This window comes from Asterias rubens, chromosome 13 (assembly GCF_902459465.1).
Source record: "Asterias rubens chromosome 13, eAstRub1.3, whole genome shotgun sequence".
NCBI classification, from domain to species: Eukaryota; Metazoa; Echinodermata; class Asteroidea; order Forcipulatida; family Asteriidae; genus Asterias; species Asterias rubens.
In genome coordinates, this window is record NC_047074.1 from 2,466,977 (window position 1) to 2,482,305 (window position 15,329).

General features: G+C 39.1%; 1 protein-coding gene across 1 annotated transcript; it reads right to left on the reverse strand.

The window, feature by feature from the left end:
- Positions 1 to 5,696: 5,696 nt before the first annotated feature.
- LOC117299003 (long-chain-fatty-acid--CoA ligase 4-like) lies at positions 5,697 to 15,126 on the reverse strand. The gene is made up of 14 exons (XM_033782409.1): positions 14,982 to 15,126; positions 13,362 to 13,741; positions 12,638 to 12,815; positions 12,144 to 12,250; positions 11,185 to 11,326; positions 10,694 to 10,841; positions 9,872 to 10,085; positions 9,615 to 9,754; positions 9,035 to 9,207; positions 8,510 to 8,584; positions 7,850 to 8,038; positions 7,091 to 7,257; positions 6,528 to 6,636; positions 5,697 to 6,304 (listed from the first exon to the last, which is right to left on the reverse strand). Exons 2-14 carry the CDS (start codon positions 13,716 to 13,718, stop codon positions 6,147 to 6,149), a joined length of 2,157 nt encoding a protein of 718 aa, XP_033638300.1. The 5' UTR covers positions 13,719 to 13,741; positions 14,982 to 15,126; the 3' UTR covers positions 5,697 to 6,146.
- Positions 15,127 to 15,329: the final 203 nt, after the last annotated feature.

Sequence of the window (15,329 nt, forward strand, 5' to 3'; positions counted from 1 at the left end):
TTGGCTGAAAAAAATACCTCAAAACTTGAACATCTATTTCCACCTTGTTAGTTTCTTCTCATAAATGCAGACTCTGTGATTCTTGTAGGTGTTCTAATATTGTGAGAACCTCGTGTGAATTATTTTCACGTGTGAAGAAAGTACGCTCTTTTAACGTTCAAATGCGTACAAGATTCGCAAAGTCTACTCTGAATGAGGCAACATTTCGCTATTATAAGATGAAATTGTACCGCTTTGATGTAAATGTACGCCAATAATCTGATAATCAGTCATAAACGACCCAGCTTAAAATATTGTAAATTCAGTTGATGTATTCGTAAGTAACATTAGACAGAAGTTATAGGAGTATATGATTGATCACGCTCAAGTTATCCCTAAAATATTTTGGGGCAGGAAACCTTTATTTTAACGTTTAAAATAAATTATTCATTGTTTTGGTAGTAATTCGGATAGAACTGACGTTAGAGATGGTCTACACAGCCTGATGGTCTTAGCCGGGTTCCTTAAGATTCACAACATCTACTTCAAGTGCTGGCATGAAAAGGAGCCAGGCTTTTTAGTTCAGAAACTCCATGGTGGAAAAAAAAAAATGGTGACACTGTGAGGAAGGTCAATAAACTCATATGGTAAATGAGTAATGGAATTAAAATTTTTGAGTATCAGAAAAATATTGGAAATAACAAAAGGTGTGATTTTAAGTAGCATTCTACCAAAAACTACCGTGAAAATAGTATGCCATTGCTGATTTCATGGGGAGGGAACAATCCCAACTATTAGTCGTGATTGACGTTGGTGTTGTGAATAGCCAGAAAAATTATTGCGTTAAACTTGTTTACTTTCTACACCCTCCCAGCATTCAAATCCATTCTTTTTTTTTGACTAAAAAATATGAATATGTATAATAAAAAAAAGGTAGCTTTAATTCTGTAAAAAGTGTTTGGGTGTTTCAAAGTGTAGCTAACTATTACTAGCTTTGATATAATGCAGATGTGTATGTAGTAGTATTAGTTATAGTTAAATTAACTAATAGTTGTTATTAAACTGGGTTAAAATGGGGTTCGTACTGTTGCATTTTAAAGACATCCATGTTGACACTTTGGCTTATCTTGAAGTGAAATGATAGATGCCTAGACACAAAACATTCTATTTCTTCTCAAGAGACTTAAACATGTCTTATTTTCTGAAAACCCAAGTCACAATAGAAAGACTCATGAACTAAGAAAGTGTACTCCGCAAAGGGAAATAGAGATATCTTAAATACTAAACTTGTAATTCTATAATTGTATTACTGGAAAAGGCATAAAATGTCTATATCTTTAAAACCAAGCTGGACATGTCTAACAGCTGAAGCAACCTTTAGTCCACAATACAGCTCAACTACTATAACTTTCCCAAATAATTGAGTGTGAATGTAAAGTGCACCTCCTGCCAAAAAATCACAAAGTACACTCAAAGTGTACTGTAAGTGTTTATGAAGGTAGTCAGTTAATATAGTTAGTGGTAATTACAACTTATTTATAAATTAAGATATTGTTCTTGTAATGCTTTGATCATAAGTGTGTTCAACTTTAGTGTGAAACAAACGTTAAACCTCTTGAGTATAGACGATGTGACCTATGTTTACATTCAAAATGCCCTCTGTTGACAAAACACTGTATACGTCATCTTTCGCCGAGCAAAAAGACACGTAGTCATGCTAAGATTGCATACACTTTCTAGCTGGGTGCCAAAACACAAAGGTTTTGCCTGGCAGTATGCGCGCGAATCATGTTATGGTTTTTGAGTGACTTCAGAGGTCACATCGTCTATAAAGTTACTGTTTGGCTTTTCAAAGTGACAAGTTACTAAGGTGTTTAGGTTTCTGACATTTCCGTGGATCATTACAGGAAAAACTGTGTTGAAGAAAGAGGCCAGAATAGAACATCCTTTTCCTCTGGCAACTCACACCTGGTATCTCCATGTAATTCCTTATCCAAACAGTGGACTTAATTGGATCATGCACAAACCAGTAGGGCTGCTGAGTGCCCCAGGCAGATTAACTGCTCATCCATTAAGTTTAATGGCCCAAGTACTATTCACACACTCACTAAAAAAGATGTATGCTTTCCAAGTTTTTGTTGCCAAACTCAGAAGTTCTTTAATGAGTTCCTCTGAGAATTACAGGGAAAAAAACTGAATTTAGAAGAAAGGTTCTTTAATGGTATCTAACACTTGGGGTGCAATCCGGTATTTGCAAAAAGTCGCATTGAGTTGATGTTTGTGTTGAAGATTGGCCCTCGATCCTGTAGTTGCTACGTTTCATACAATGAAACGCTCTCAATCCGTGATTTTTTTTTTCAAAAAAAAAATCTTGCCTGTTTGTATTTTGCATGATAGCATTTATGATCAAAGTAAACAATGATCGTATATCGATTGTGTATCAATAAGTGGCGGTGTGATGTTCTCCCACTGCTGCTTTACATATTTGCTGGAATGCTTAATAAAGTCAAGTCACTGCAGCAACCATTAATTCTTGGCTCGAAGATCTTTTATTTGCTAGAGTCGGGAAAATATTGTTACCTTTTTCTCACAGTCCATCCTTTTTCTTACAATACACCCTTTCTCTTACAGTTGAGTGGGAACTCTTGGTAATTATTTTCCCCAGCAATTTTTAAACTTCTGGGTTTAAGTATTGTGGAACAACTGTGCTCAAGACATACAGTCAACCCCTGCCTGATAAAGAGCACTGTTGTTTAGAGGTTCCTGCTTATAAAGAGTAAGTCCAAAATCTCATTTCTGCTTTGTTTCTTCTTTGTTTTGCTGTTCTCTTATAACAACATTCCTGTTTAACTACAATCCTGTTATAAAAAGCTTTTGCTTATAAAGAGGTCTTTTTGCCAGTCCCAGCTATCTTGTTATAGAGTCGACTGTATTATCATTGTAGGCGGGCGAATGTACGTGTCTATCATTCTAAACCACAGTGAATGGTATCAAATGGTCACCTAGTAGGAGGGTTAACTGTACAGTGTAGATGTAGTCACCATGGCCATTTTGTATGTTGCAGGCTGGTGTAGTTTGTCCATCATTTACACAAAAGTGGATGATATTGAATGGTCATACAGTAGGAGGGTTGACTTTGTACTCCGGGGGTGAATACTAAGTGATAGCAAAATGGTAGATTGGTATGGTTTATTCAAAACTACTGTGGATGAATGGTCGGATATAAAAAAAGAATACTGTTTGATTTTTATCCAGAGGACATTAATTGTAAATTCCTGAAACGAAAAAACGCCAAAAACACACCAAATAATTTTACAATAACTCACTCAATTTTGAAAAGATTTATTTTGCACATTTAAATTTCAACAACAAACTGATTGGCAACTATCAATATAAATAATACTTATTTTTGATTTGATAAATAATTTGAAAAAACGACAAGACTTTGGTAATCATTATCAAACAATTTTTCTATAAATTTTCTTCAACGAATTATATATGCAGTTTGTATTTCTTAAACAATTTCTTTTAAAGATATTCTAAACCAAAATCCCAAAATCCATATTACATCTTTTTCAGAGTTAGAAAAATTGTTAGTAAAGAAAACATTTGGCACAATTTGAAATCTTTGGTTTGGTAGGCCCTTTTTCAAAACATGGCTTTACCTTCAGCTTCGGCACATTTGAAAATTCAAAGCCCATACTACTCTTTTCAAAATGACTCATGGAGCCAAAGCTGATGCCTCAGCCGGAGCCTAACTAAGCCAGAGCCAAAGCTGAAGGTGAAGCCAAAGCTCTGGCTAAAAGGATTTGGGTACTTTTTGTAACACAAAAACACAATGTCCAGATTTACATTAAACTTACACTGATTGAAGATAATGATAGTAGAAAACATACCTTAAATACGCGTTGCTGAGGTGCTGTAGTTTCTGAGAAATGAGTGAAACAATCATGTAAATACATTTTTACATGCTAAAATAATTTTCGTCTCATGATCACCGAGACAAAAATTTTTTTCATGACATTGTTTTACTCCTTTCTCAAAAACTACAGCAACTCAACAAGTAATATTTTTCAGGGAAGCTTTCTACCATCATTATCTTTAAACTGTGTAAGTTTAGTGTAATTGTGTGTACATTGTGTTTTTTTGTCCTACAAAAAGTACATAGACTCTTTAAAGAAGGGCCTCAATACTCTACATACTCTAATTAGCAATGCCAAAATATATACATGCATTTTGAAAATGTAAATTTGTGACAACTGGGGTGCGTTCCACTCGCGCAAACGTTGCCAACAGTTGCGCACGTTCGCCAACAATTTCAAGTGGAACGAGTTGTTCGCCGCCACCGTTGGCGAACATTGGCAACTTTAGGCGAACATACTTCGGAGGTGTTGGCGAGTGATTTTTAAAATGGCGGACAAGCATACGGTATTAGTTCTTTGTCACAAACATAATTACATTGTATTTTCGGTGGATGATAATGCAGATTTGGAATAACAAAGTTAATACGTTGATGTAATGATGTCAGAAAGAGGACTATTGCAGCAAAAACGAAGTTTAAAAAAAACCTACGTATGGTGCGCGCCATCTTCATTTCAGGGCGCCGCCATATTGACATCGCGTATACGCACCAATCGTTCAAACGATAAAAAAACGTTTGCGCGAACAGTTGCGAGTCGTTTGCGCGAGTGGAACGCACCCCTGGTCATCCGCATACAAACTTTTTGTTTTAAACTTATCAGTAACGGAGCCCAAGGGAGGCTTTTTTTTTTGGGGGGGGGGGTCGAAACTTGTCCATGGGACTTGATAAAAAATGCAACTTAAAGAATAGAAAATAGAATTAATGTTATTAAAAGTAAATGGCCCCTCGTACTCCATGATTGTCCAATTTTGACTCCCTCTTTCTTTTTAACCCCAAACCCTCAACACAAAACCTTATCCCATCTTTACTCGCCTCAACAACATCTAACCCCACGCCAACTCAACGCTAGGCTAAACCCCCACCTTAACAGGCCACGTCTTTACCCTTTCTCAACAAGTCATCTTAACCCTCTGCAAAGGTCAGCTTCCCTAGTTTTCAACAATCCTTAATTGGGCTTCTATACCAAGTCTTTCAAAATAACACACTTCTGTAAACATCCCCCAAACTAATACGTTGAGCTTGCTCATTAGACTAACTTGGATTGTATAAGTCACCTTAACTTTCATCCCCAACCACCAAGCCAAACATGTCATCAAATTTTCCATAATTTATTTCTGTTAAAATCCCGTTCTAATATGTTGAGATTGCTCATAATACTAGCTTGGGTTGTAGAAGTCGCACTAACTTTCATCCCCCAACCACCCAGCCCATCATTTCAACAGTTTTCCACAATACCTGCTTGTTAAACTTTCCTTCGAACACTTGGATAATGCTTATCAGTTTGGCTTGACCATGACATCCCACCCTGGCCCAGGGAACGAGTTCGTTTAGCAGTTTTACGTAGTGAAACTTTTCACTTACTACTTGTATATTGTGCATCATTTTGGCTTATAATTCTATCCAACCCCAAGTTGTTTTTCCCCCTGGCTCCCATCCCCACGAAACGGGGTTCAATTTCATAGAACTACTGAAGCACAAAAAGTAGCTAATAAGCATAACAACATTTTGCTTACAAGAAGAAGGTTGCCAGCCAAACTACCATGTCACAAGTGAATTTTGTGACTGGTATCCTGGTCATGTCTGCTTAGCAGAAATTTGTTTATGGAATATTTTCAGCTTAAGCAGCTCTATGAAATTGGGCCCAGGCTTCACCTTTGGACCACATACTGCACCACACTTAATCCATTTTCAAATGCAGTTAATGATCCTTTTACTAATTACTTTGATATTGCTAATCATCTTAGCTGATCGATGATGACACTTCCTATATGGGATTTGAGGTAGTGCATGGTGAGATATCAATGTATGTTTGGTTTGTGGTAACACCATGTGCACGTATCTACTTGCTGGGTAATGTTCTTTTAAGAACTTGTCTTGCTATATATTCTACTATCACGTAGTAGATGTCTTAGAATTAGGGAGACTTCTCTACTACCATGGAGGTAGAAATCTTACTTGTTGAAGTGGCAGGGGGAGGGCTGTCGCATACACCTATGAAGTCCATCCTGTGTCCGCCCCGTTCTATCTATTTCCCATAATACATGCCCTTAAGGTCATCCTTGTAATGGTCAGCGATTGCTCTACGTTTGAGCTTAAAGGCATCGGTGATTAGACCAGATTCCGGCATCCAGACCTCGGAGCAAAGTTTGACCTTCCGTGGTACCTCCCACTTCTGCAGTTTACCTGGATGAGAAATAAAAAATCAATTGATACTTATTTTTCAATCGAAAAATCTACCGTAGATGTGTTCCACTCACACAACTTTTTGCGCTATGGTTTGTAAAAGTTGCTTAACCAACTTGACAGGGGTGTGTTTTCGCGGTCGTAACCAAGAACTGTTTTGGTCATTGGCCAGTGATTATGAAGTAACAACCAATTCAACAGAAATTTACCCTCCAAAACTTACCCTCCTTAGCAGTTTTCGCCATCGAAACCAGAACCACTTGCTGCATTTTTATGTCGTCACACAAGTCCTCAAATGACATGTTGGATAAGCCTTGCTCCACCGCTCCACTCTGTCACAAAAAAAATCAACAAAACTATCTTACAAACCATTCCTAACTTTCCAGGGATCAATTTTAGAACAGTGCTTACTGCAGCTGTATGTACTTAGGCCCGAATAATCACATTATTGGGCTCCATAAGCAGTGACTATAAGCCATTTTGAAGTGTGGTGGACACTGTTTGGTTTGGGTAAATTTGTCTGTGTTCACCAAAACCAAACAGTGCACTCCTTTAGTGGTGCCAAAATCCAATTTCATTTTCAGGAAACAGTTGTGGTGTTTTTCAGCTTTGTTCCTAAAAAATGACAGCAGGAGATCAGGGCTCAATTAAATGCTTTTTAAATCAGAAAATAATGCTTCAAAACCTTCTGCGGAACAAATATTTACAGGAAACAAGTCACAGATTGTACATGAGAAATGGCATTTTGGCTGGTAACCAAGATTCTTGAAGATAATAACTGCATACCTCAAGATTCTTTCTGTAAGGCACAATCAAAGCAGTACAATAGTCAAAATCACCGTCAGCGTAGACGCAGATATTCTCAACGAAGGGACTCTTCTTTAGGACGGTTTCTATGGTTGCTAAGGAGATGTACTCCCCTGTCTGAAGCTTCACTAGATCCTTCTTACGATCTGATCCAAGGAATTAACAAAAAATTAGGTAAGAGTTTGGTTTTACTCTTGTGTGGCATGTCATGGTGACGGCCTACCATGTACAACTTTAAAATGTGTTTAATCAGTCATCATTTCTTTTGGTTCATTAAAGTTGTGCATGTAGACACACTTTCCAGCGTTAACTGTTAATAGAATTTTGCTTGCAAAGGTGTCCTGGCCAATTGGTTTAGAGCACCGAATTAAGTTCTGGTGGTCAAGACATCGGAATGTGGGTTCGAATCCTGGTCGCAACACTTTTGTCCTTGAGCATGACACTTTACTTTAATTGCTTCTCTTCACCCAGGATCATCAATGGGTACCTGCGAGGGTAGGTTGATAATGTGTTTGAAAAAGCTATCGGAGCGCCACGGCAGCCCGGGGGCTGTATACTCCCCAGGGACCTGAGAAAGAATACAGGAATGTTATTGGCCAAATGACTAGGACACTAATGTCATGCGCATTGATCTGGTTATTGTAAATTCGCTATATAGAAACTAACTATTATTATAAGAGGTCGGGCAACTTGGCGGAAAACTCCTTACGAGAGGGCGACACATTTTGCATAACTTACCAATAAGTCTAAGGGTACCATTCGCAAGCACTTCCCCGATGTCGCCGGTATGGAACCAACGTCGTCCATTAATAGTTTCAAAGTATTCCTCAGTCAGGGCTTCATTCTTGTAGTAACCCATGGCAACGTTACCTCCACCAATCAGAATCTCTCCCCGTGGGTTAGGCTTGTCCTCTGGTGTGTAGTTCCCTAAAATGGAAACAGATGATGTTTAATCCTATTGTAGCGCAGACCATGTACACTTGCCTTTTAATGTTCACACAGCTTCCAAGGAGACTTGTAAGCAGAGTTTTTCTTGTGTTTTCTGAGCGTCTGGCGAGAGCTTTTATTGAGTTGTACTCCACACTTTACATTCATTGAGTGTACTAGTAGGAGACGCATCCCTGGGGTTACCCAATTAGCCTTTTTGAGGTATGACATACGTGATAGGGGTGTACTGCTTGGTTTGGGTGTCTATACAACAAATTTATCCAAACCTTTTAGTTTTTTGTCCACCATATCTTAAAATGGCTAATGGCCCAGTAGGGGGCAGCCAGCGACAAGAAGGACCACAGCGGAGCTACGCTGGCGCCTCCATGCTGGTGCCTCCTACTGACCGATCGGCTCTGATACACTATTGGGACAAGCGAACACCTTTCTGCCATGAGTCCATATATTTACCTTCCTTCCATTCCTTGAGTTTGATTTCACAGCAGGATATCGGTTGACCAACATGGCGGGTCCTGTAGTCACCAGCTGTAATTCATAACAACAACAAAAACATTCTCATGAAGGCGAGCGGAGTATACTGTTTGAAACGTCGAGACCACACCGGCTCTTCTCAGAGCCAACACTCCCCCAAAAGAGATTTACCCTTGGTTGTACCCGCAAGTTTAAAAGTTATAGTTACTTCTTATTTTCCATACTATACAAAGCTTCCAACATCACTTAATAAGAGAACTGTTTAGTTGGATCAAGTTTAGTTAACCTTTCTTGTCCAAACGAGGCAACAACAAAAACGACTGAGAACTTTTTTTTAGCCATTCCTTAGCACTAATTACTGTAGGTGTCAGGGGTTATTTCGAGGTCTGCAAATGCCCTTATCATTTGACTGCCATGGCAGGGGAATATGATGTAAATAGAAGGTGAATCTCCCTTATTTACAATCACAGATGTTGGATATTCAAAAAAGTTGTTATCACTTACGTTCACCAATGGTTCCAGCCCCACAGGTTTCTGTCAGCCCATACCCCTGAGTGACGCTAACACAGAAACAGCATTGCATGAAGCGTTGTGCGCTGTGCGACAGCGCAGCACCCCCGGTAAGAACAAATCTCATCTCGCCTCCGAGCAATTTACGAAGCTTGGAGAAGACCAACCTGTGAAACCACAAAGGTAATCGGGTTAACCCTTCTAATATGTGAACATTCAATATCATGTGCTTTGGTTTTGAATACAGTAAACAGTCGACCCTTCTACTATCTTACCATTCAATATCATCCAGTGTGGTTTTGAATGATCGACAAACCATGCCAGGATGCAATATGATATCATGTGGTGAATGCCTCTCAATACACACAGATAATTCTGAGCACAGTTGTGCTACCATTCACAAGCCGTGCAGAAAAATGGAACAAAGAGTAGGAGGGTTAACTAATGGGCTAAAATATCAAGTTCAGATAATCCAGTGATCTTCATTCCAAAACAGAATGTACACAATGTTTAGAATGCCAAAATACAAAATGACAAACAAACATAAGCAAATTATCTTAAAAATGTCATTTACTTGTTGAAGATAGGTGTGTCGAATCCTTGTGCAATGTGCTTCATTTTATAATCCAGCGCAAACTTGAACAGCGCCCTCTGTATGGCCGAACCGCTGTTGACTTTGTCCAGGACACCTTTGTAGAGACGGTCAAAGATCAGCTGCAGAAAAATAAAATTCAAAGATTTGCGAAAATGTTCACAGTGTACCATTGAACGAGGTTGGTCACTACCACAAGCACAGCTAAAGTTGATAAATTGTTTCCCACTTATACTTACAGGAACAGCGGCCATGATGGTTGGTTTGAGGATCGTCACATCGCCCTTTGACCCCTTCTTGATCTTGCTTGAGATATCGGTCATGGTCAAGGCTGACGAGTACCCAAGCTTGTAGCCACTGGAGAGAAGGGTACACTCAAGCACCACCTCCAAGATGTGTGCAAGAGGCAAAAAGCAGACGCAGGTCTCGTCCGGAATAAGTTGAAGAACACCACTGGTCGGGAAGAATTCAAAGGGTATGACCTTATTGGTTTTTGAATAGGTAAGTTTATTCCTCTAGTTTTACCCCCCCCAAAAAAAGACTCAGACAAACAAAAATCTGTAAAAATTTCATCAAGTTCTAAAACATCAAGCTATAAACAGAGGTGAGACTCTGAAACTAGGGTCAACATTTTAGGAGAGGTGTTGAAATGATTGCATTGCCACCTTTTTGGTAAAGCCCTGGGGTTTAGATTTCACAGAGCTTTTAGGAACATTTTGTTCTCAGCAAAAAGGTGAGAAGTAGATCAAAGAGCAGCTTTCTTTACATTTTGAAAAGAAAAAGCAGTTGATTTTCTTCACATGGCTGATTTAAAAAGAATGATTATAGATAAAAGTTGCGGACCAACCATAACACAGATATGGAAAGCTTATATCACAGTAGTTATCCAATGAGATCATTGTATCCAATGAATTAATTTGTTTGGGTCTGTAAGACCAGTGCCTGTCTTTATCCGTGCGGATAAAGTTCTTACGCTACAGCTACAGTCAGTAGCAGCATCCAGAACACTGAAGAATACACCTTTTCATTGATCCACACATAGCCAATGCCGTAACTCTTACCTAGAGTGAGGAATTCGGTTCCCTGCACCGGCGACCATTGACATGATATTCCTATGTGATATCATCACACCTTTAGGGACACCAGTGGAGCCACTGGTGTACATGATGACAGCAAGATCGTCAGGTGTGGGCATCACTCGTGAAAAATCTGTACAAAAATGATACAAAATATGAGCATTATGAAAAAGAAGGTTGCATAGTTTTTAGTAGCCCGATCGGGCAAGTTAAGAAGTGGTATTTACTAGCCTGTAGCAGTTTTTACTAGACAATGTACGCCGGGCTAGTGTATAAGGTTGAACCCTGCCTATGTATGCAAAATTCAAATATTGGATGTACATGTTTGATGAGTGGAGTCTTCACTAGACATTTGTAGAGTGCAGCGTTCTGGTCAGTTTACAGGCATTCAAATTTAAACCACCTCATTCAATTCCATTATAGTGTGAAATAAACCAATAGTAATAATAATGATAAAAGCATCAAATTTTACAAACCTTGGGCGGCTTTGCCACGCTCAATTACAGATTGAAAAGAGCAGAGCTCAAGATCCAAGGAGAAGCTATCGGTGTTGACTTTTGAGATCTGATCATCCATGTAGATTATGTTCTTCACACTGGGTATTCTGTCATGAATTGCCTAGAAATACATAAAATATATTATTAGTCCAAGATATATCTTGGATTGATTCACAGAGTACACCTGGGTCCAATAGACCCTTCCCATGAAACATGTAAATTGCACATAGCGCGTGCGCACTAACATTTTGGTTGGCAAAATGAGGGAACATCGCGCTGTTTTGTACACGGCTAATGGGTGCGTGACGCAGACGCGATTGCGCGTCTGCTCAGTGCACAACTCTATTGCGTTTGCCAACCAACAGGGTCTGTACGCATGCGTGAATGTAATTAGCATATTTCATGGGAAGGGTCCATTTCATGGCACTGCTTACCACGGAGTAACCTGAACATCTGACGTCACAGTTCAAGGCTTGTGAATAATGCCTGATGAAATGGCTGAATCCTACCAAATGTTCCTTCGACCTTGCATCATTTCACAGGGAGATTCACAGTCAATGCACAGTCACACATACACTATGCAAGCTGACACTACATCACCTTGGACCAATCGTAACACAGATATGGAAAGCTTAGGACACAGCACGTTTACCCAATGACATCATTTATTCAATGAAGCCATTGGGCCCGTAAGACCAGTGCATGTCTTTCAACTTTGTTGTTGTACCTCAAAGATGGCAAGTTACATTAGCCATAAAGAGGGGATTGTGCCCAATTTGTGATGTTATTACAATTTACCTATTTTATGTTTTCCTCCCACATCAAAAACTGAGAACACAAGTATATTCAGGCGTATGGTCACAGTGCAAGGCACTTCTGGGCCTCCTTAAAGTTTCATTTCCAGAAAGACATCATATTTTTTGACTTGGCAAACTCACCTTAAACTTTGGCAGTAGACTTGCACTTGTGATGACGGTACTAACTTGTGTCTCATTAATGCCATGGATAATGGCATCCTCTCCCAGTGTAGCATACAGAGTCACAACTATCAGGCAAGAAATAACAGCAATTCAACAATTATTGACTGCAATAGGTCAAATAGTAAAACTATTGTCAACAGAGTTCCATTTTTAACCCCAGCCCCATCTTGTCCCCTGATCCCCCAACAAATAAGATCGAAAGACAAAAAGCACTTATGAATGGTTCCAAACATCAAAAGCAACCCCCCCCCCCCCCACCACCCACCAAATCTGAGGTAGCTATTTCTCAAGTTGTCTAGCTGGCTAGTTCAGTGTCGAAGAGCATCTCTGTTCAATATGAAACATGGACTAGTGAAAAAGCTGGTGAAATAACAAGGGTACTGCTGACTGGTCACTGAAAAAGTTAAGGGCAAACCCTGATGACGTACCAAAATTAAAAAGTTAAAACTCACCAGGGAAGCCGTATCTGAATCCAGCCTGAAGTCCGATCAGGAATTCAGCTCGAGTCTCGGAGAAGATGAGGACATTCTCTTTGTGTCCAAGCCCCAAGCTACGAAGGCCACGCCCAAACCAGTCCACATCGTTGAACACTTCCTCGTAAGACTGCCACACATAGTCTCCCATCACCAGCTGGGGTTGAAAATATATTCAAAATGTGGTTAAAAATGTCTGATGGCTGTACAAAGAAACAGAGGAAATTAAACTGGAGATCTTTTTAAAATATGAAAAATTTAAAAATAATTCTGATGAAACAGAAAAATTAATGAGACAAATTTTAATGAAAAAAACTAACAATAATTTTTTTTAGAGCATCAGTAAGCTGGCTGGTTTTGAGGAACCAACTCATGGGGTGATACTGAGGGCAAGACAGAGAAAGAGCTTTGTTGTCAGTGATGCTGATTGCTGGTGCAGAGACCGCTAATAGAGCTATCTCTGTGCATATGGAAAAGAGAAGATTTGGATTTGTATGGACTTGTATGGATTTGTTTGGATTTGTTTGGACTTAACAAATCTATCTTATATCATGCTTTCTCTGTTGGGTCAAGTTTCCTTGAAACTACCTTGACTTCATACCATTTTTTCAACATCTGGTCAGGTGATGATCATTTGTAGAATAGAAAGAATTTAATTCTGAATTCAACAAAGAATTTATTCAACAAAGAATTTAAGTTTTACCTTCTTGAAAGATTTCCCATTTGGCTGCATCTCGTCTTCCTCCTTGTAAACTTCTCTAGTCCCAAGACAAGGCATCTTGTCAAACTTAAAGGTCGCCCGTTCAAACTCCGCATCCAACGTCACAGACTTCTCATAACGATGAGTCAACAACTTGTCCGGGAACGAGGCATCTCGGTACGGACCCGAGCCGTCCGTCCCGACATTGACGGCTTTGGTTCGGTTGACTCGCTCACGAGCGACGGATGATGCAAGGTAACATGGGAAGTATGTGATGATGTCGTACAACCATGTGACCAACGTGAGGAGGGTTATGATCACCGACACGTAGAAAGGTTCGAGGGGCTCACCGTCTGGCATCTTGTAAGATCCTAGATAGATACCTGTTTCAAATACATCATTGACATTTAATTAATAATGTATCTTAACTGTCTTCATGAGAAACAAACCAACAATTTTTAATGATAAATTTGCATCGGAGTAGAGATTTTTTTGTTTTTCTTTCTTTCTTACACTGATGTGTGTGTGTAAGCATTGTATACTCTGTACTTGCCCGAGTCAAGTGAAAAATTCTACAAGCATATTACTTGGGTAGAATTCAAACCCATTACCTCTGCCATTCTAGAGCAGATGTCTCACCAGGGCTATGAAGGCAGTTTGAAAGCTATATTTTGTTCCCTGCTGCTAAAATAAAGGATTCAAACTGCCTCTTGCTACCAGGCAATTTCTGTTTATAGGTAAAAAAATAATAAAATCAACCACATAAGTAAGGAATTTGTTTCAAATAAACTAAGTTGGCTCCGTACACCAGATGAAATGGTGCTGTGAGGGTTAACAAATAAATGTCACAAAACCCGAGAGCTGTTCAGTTAAATTTAAGAGCAAATTAAACTCAGACAACACCCACCTTCAACTGAAAAAATGTGTGACAAAATATAATTTAGTTCTAACTTCGTACACTAGTACCATGCACCAGTGATTATAGATACAAAGTAGAGACAAAGAGTCAACATCAAAGAGCAAAGTTTATTTGCATAAATCTTATCTGCATGCACCTCCATCATGGTGCCTGATCATCAAGGTCCATGGTCATGATAAAAAACTATATTAATGTAAACAGTAACACAAACTCAATTGTTTTTAGCTAAATACTAATATTATAATAATAATAATAAAACAGCATGTGTCACCACGTCTACTCCACCCAAACAACCAAAACGTTCATGATGACCAAACTTCAAAAACATAAAAGATGAAATTGAAAATAACAGTAACACGGGGAGCTGAATGAATTGAAAAGTAGAGAGAAAAAAACATACTATCAAGTATCATTTCAAACAGAACGCCCCAGTAACTTGGCGCTAGATTCCGTTTTTTTTTTCACAAATTTGAGAGAGAAAAAGGAATGACCGATAATGTCACAATTCGGGGGGAAAAGGAATCTAGCGCCCCAGTTATTGGGTCTACATTTCAAACAAAGATTAAAAAACAAACTCGTCAAAACAACTATGTATGATGAGCAAACTCAGACTGCAAAGTCCAAAGACGAAAGTCAGAAGAACATCGCTTTTTACAAATACATACAATAATAAGGAACAATTCTGTTGGATAAAATCAGCCAACCTTTTTCTCGAAACCCTGAGTCCCTTTTCGTCAATTTCAACTTCACTCGTGAATATGATTACGAACAAACATTACCAATCAATGTTTATTTTGTCATGTCAACTTGTCACATTGTGCGATCGTCCGACCGTGAAATGTTTGTAAACATCGCCTGACCTATTACATTTAGTTGGGTACTTTGAATTAGTTTCCGTTTATTACAAATAGTTGTGAATCGGGTACCAGACGGCTCCGACACGTGTTTGCGGTCTCGTATCCACAACGAACTTCAACTTTTTCTTCCTTCGACCCCATGTAATTAATGCACGTCCGCAAGAGGGTAAACATCAGAGGACAAGGTTACGGTGT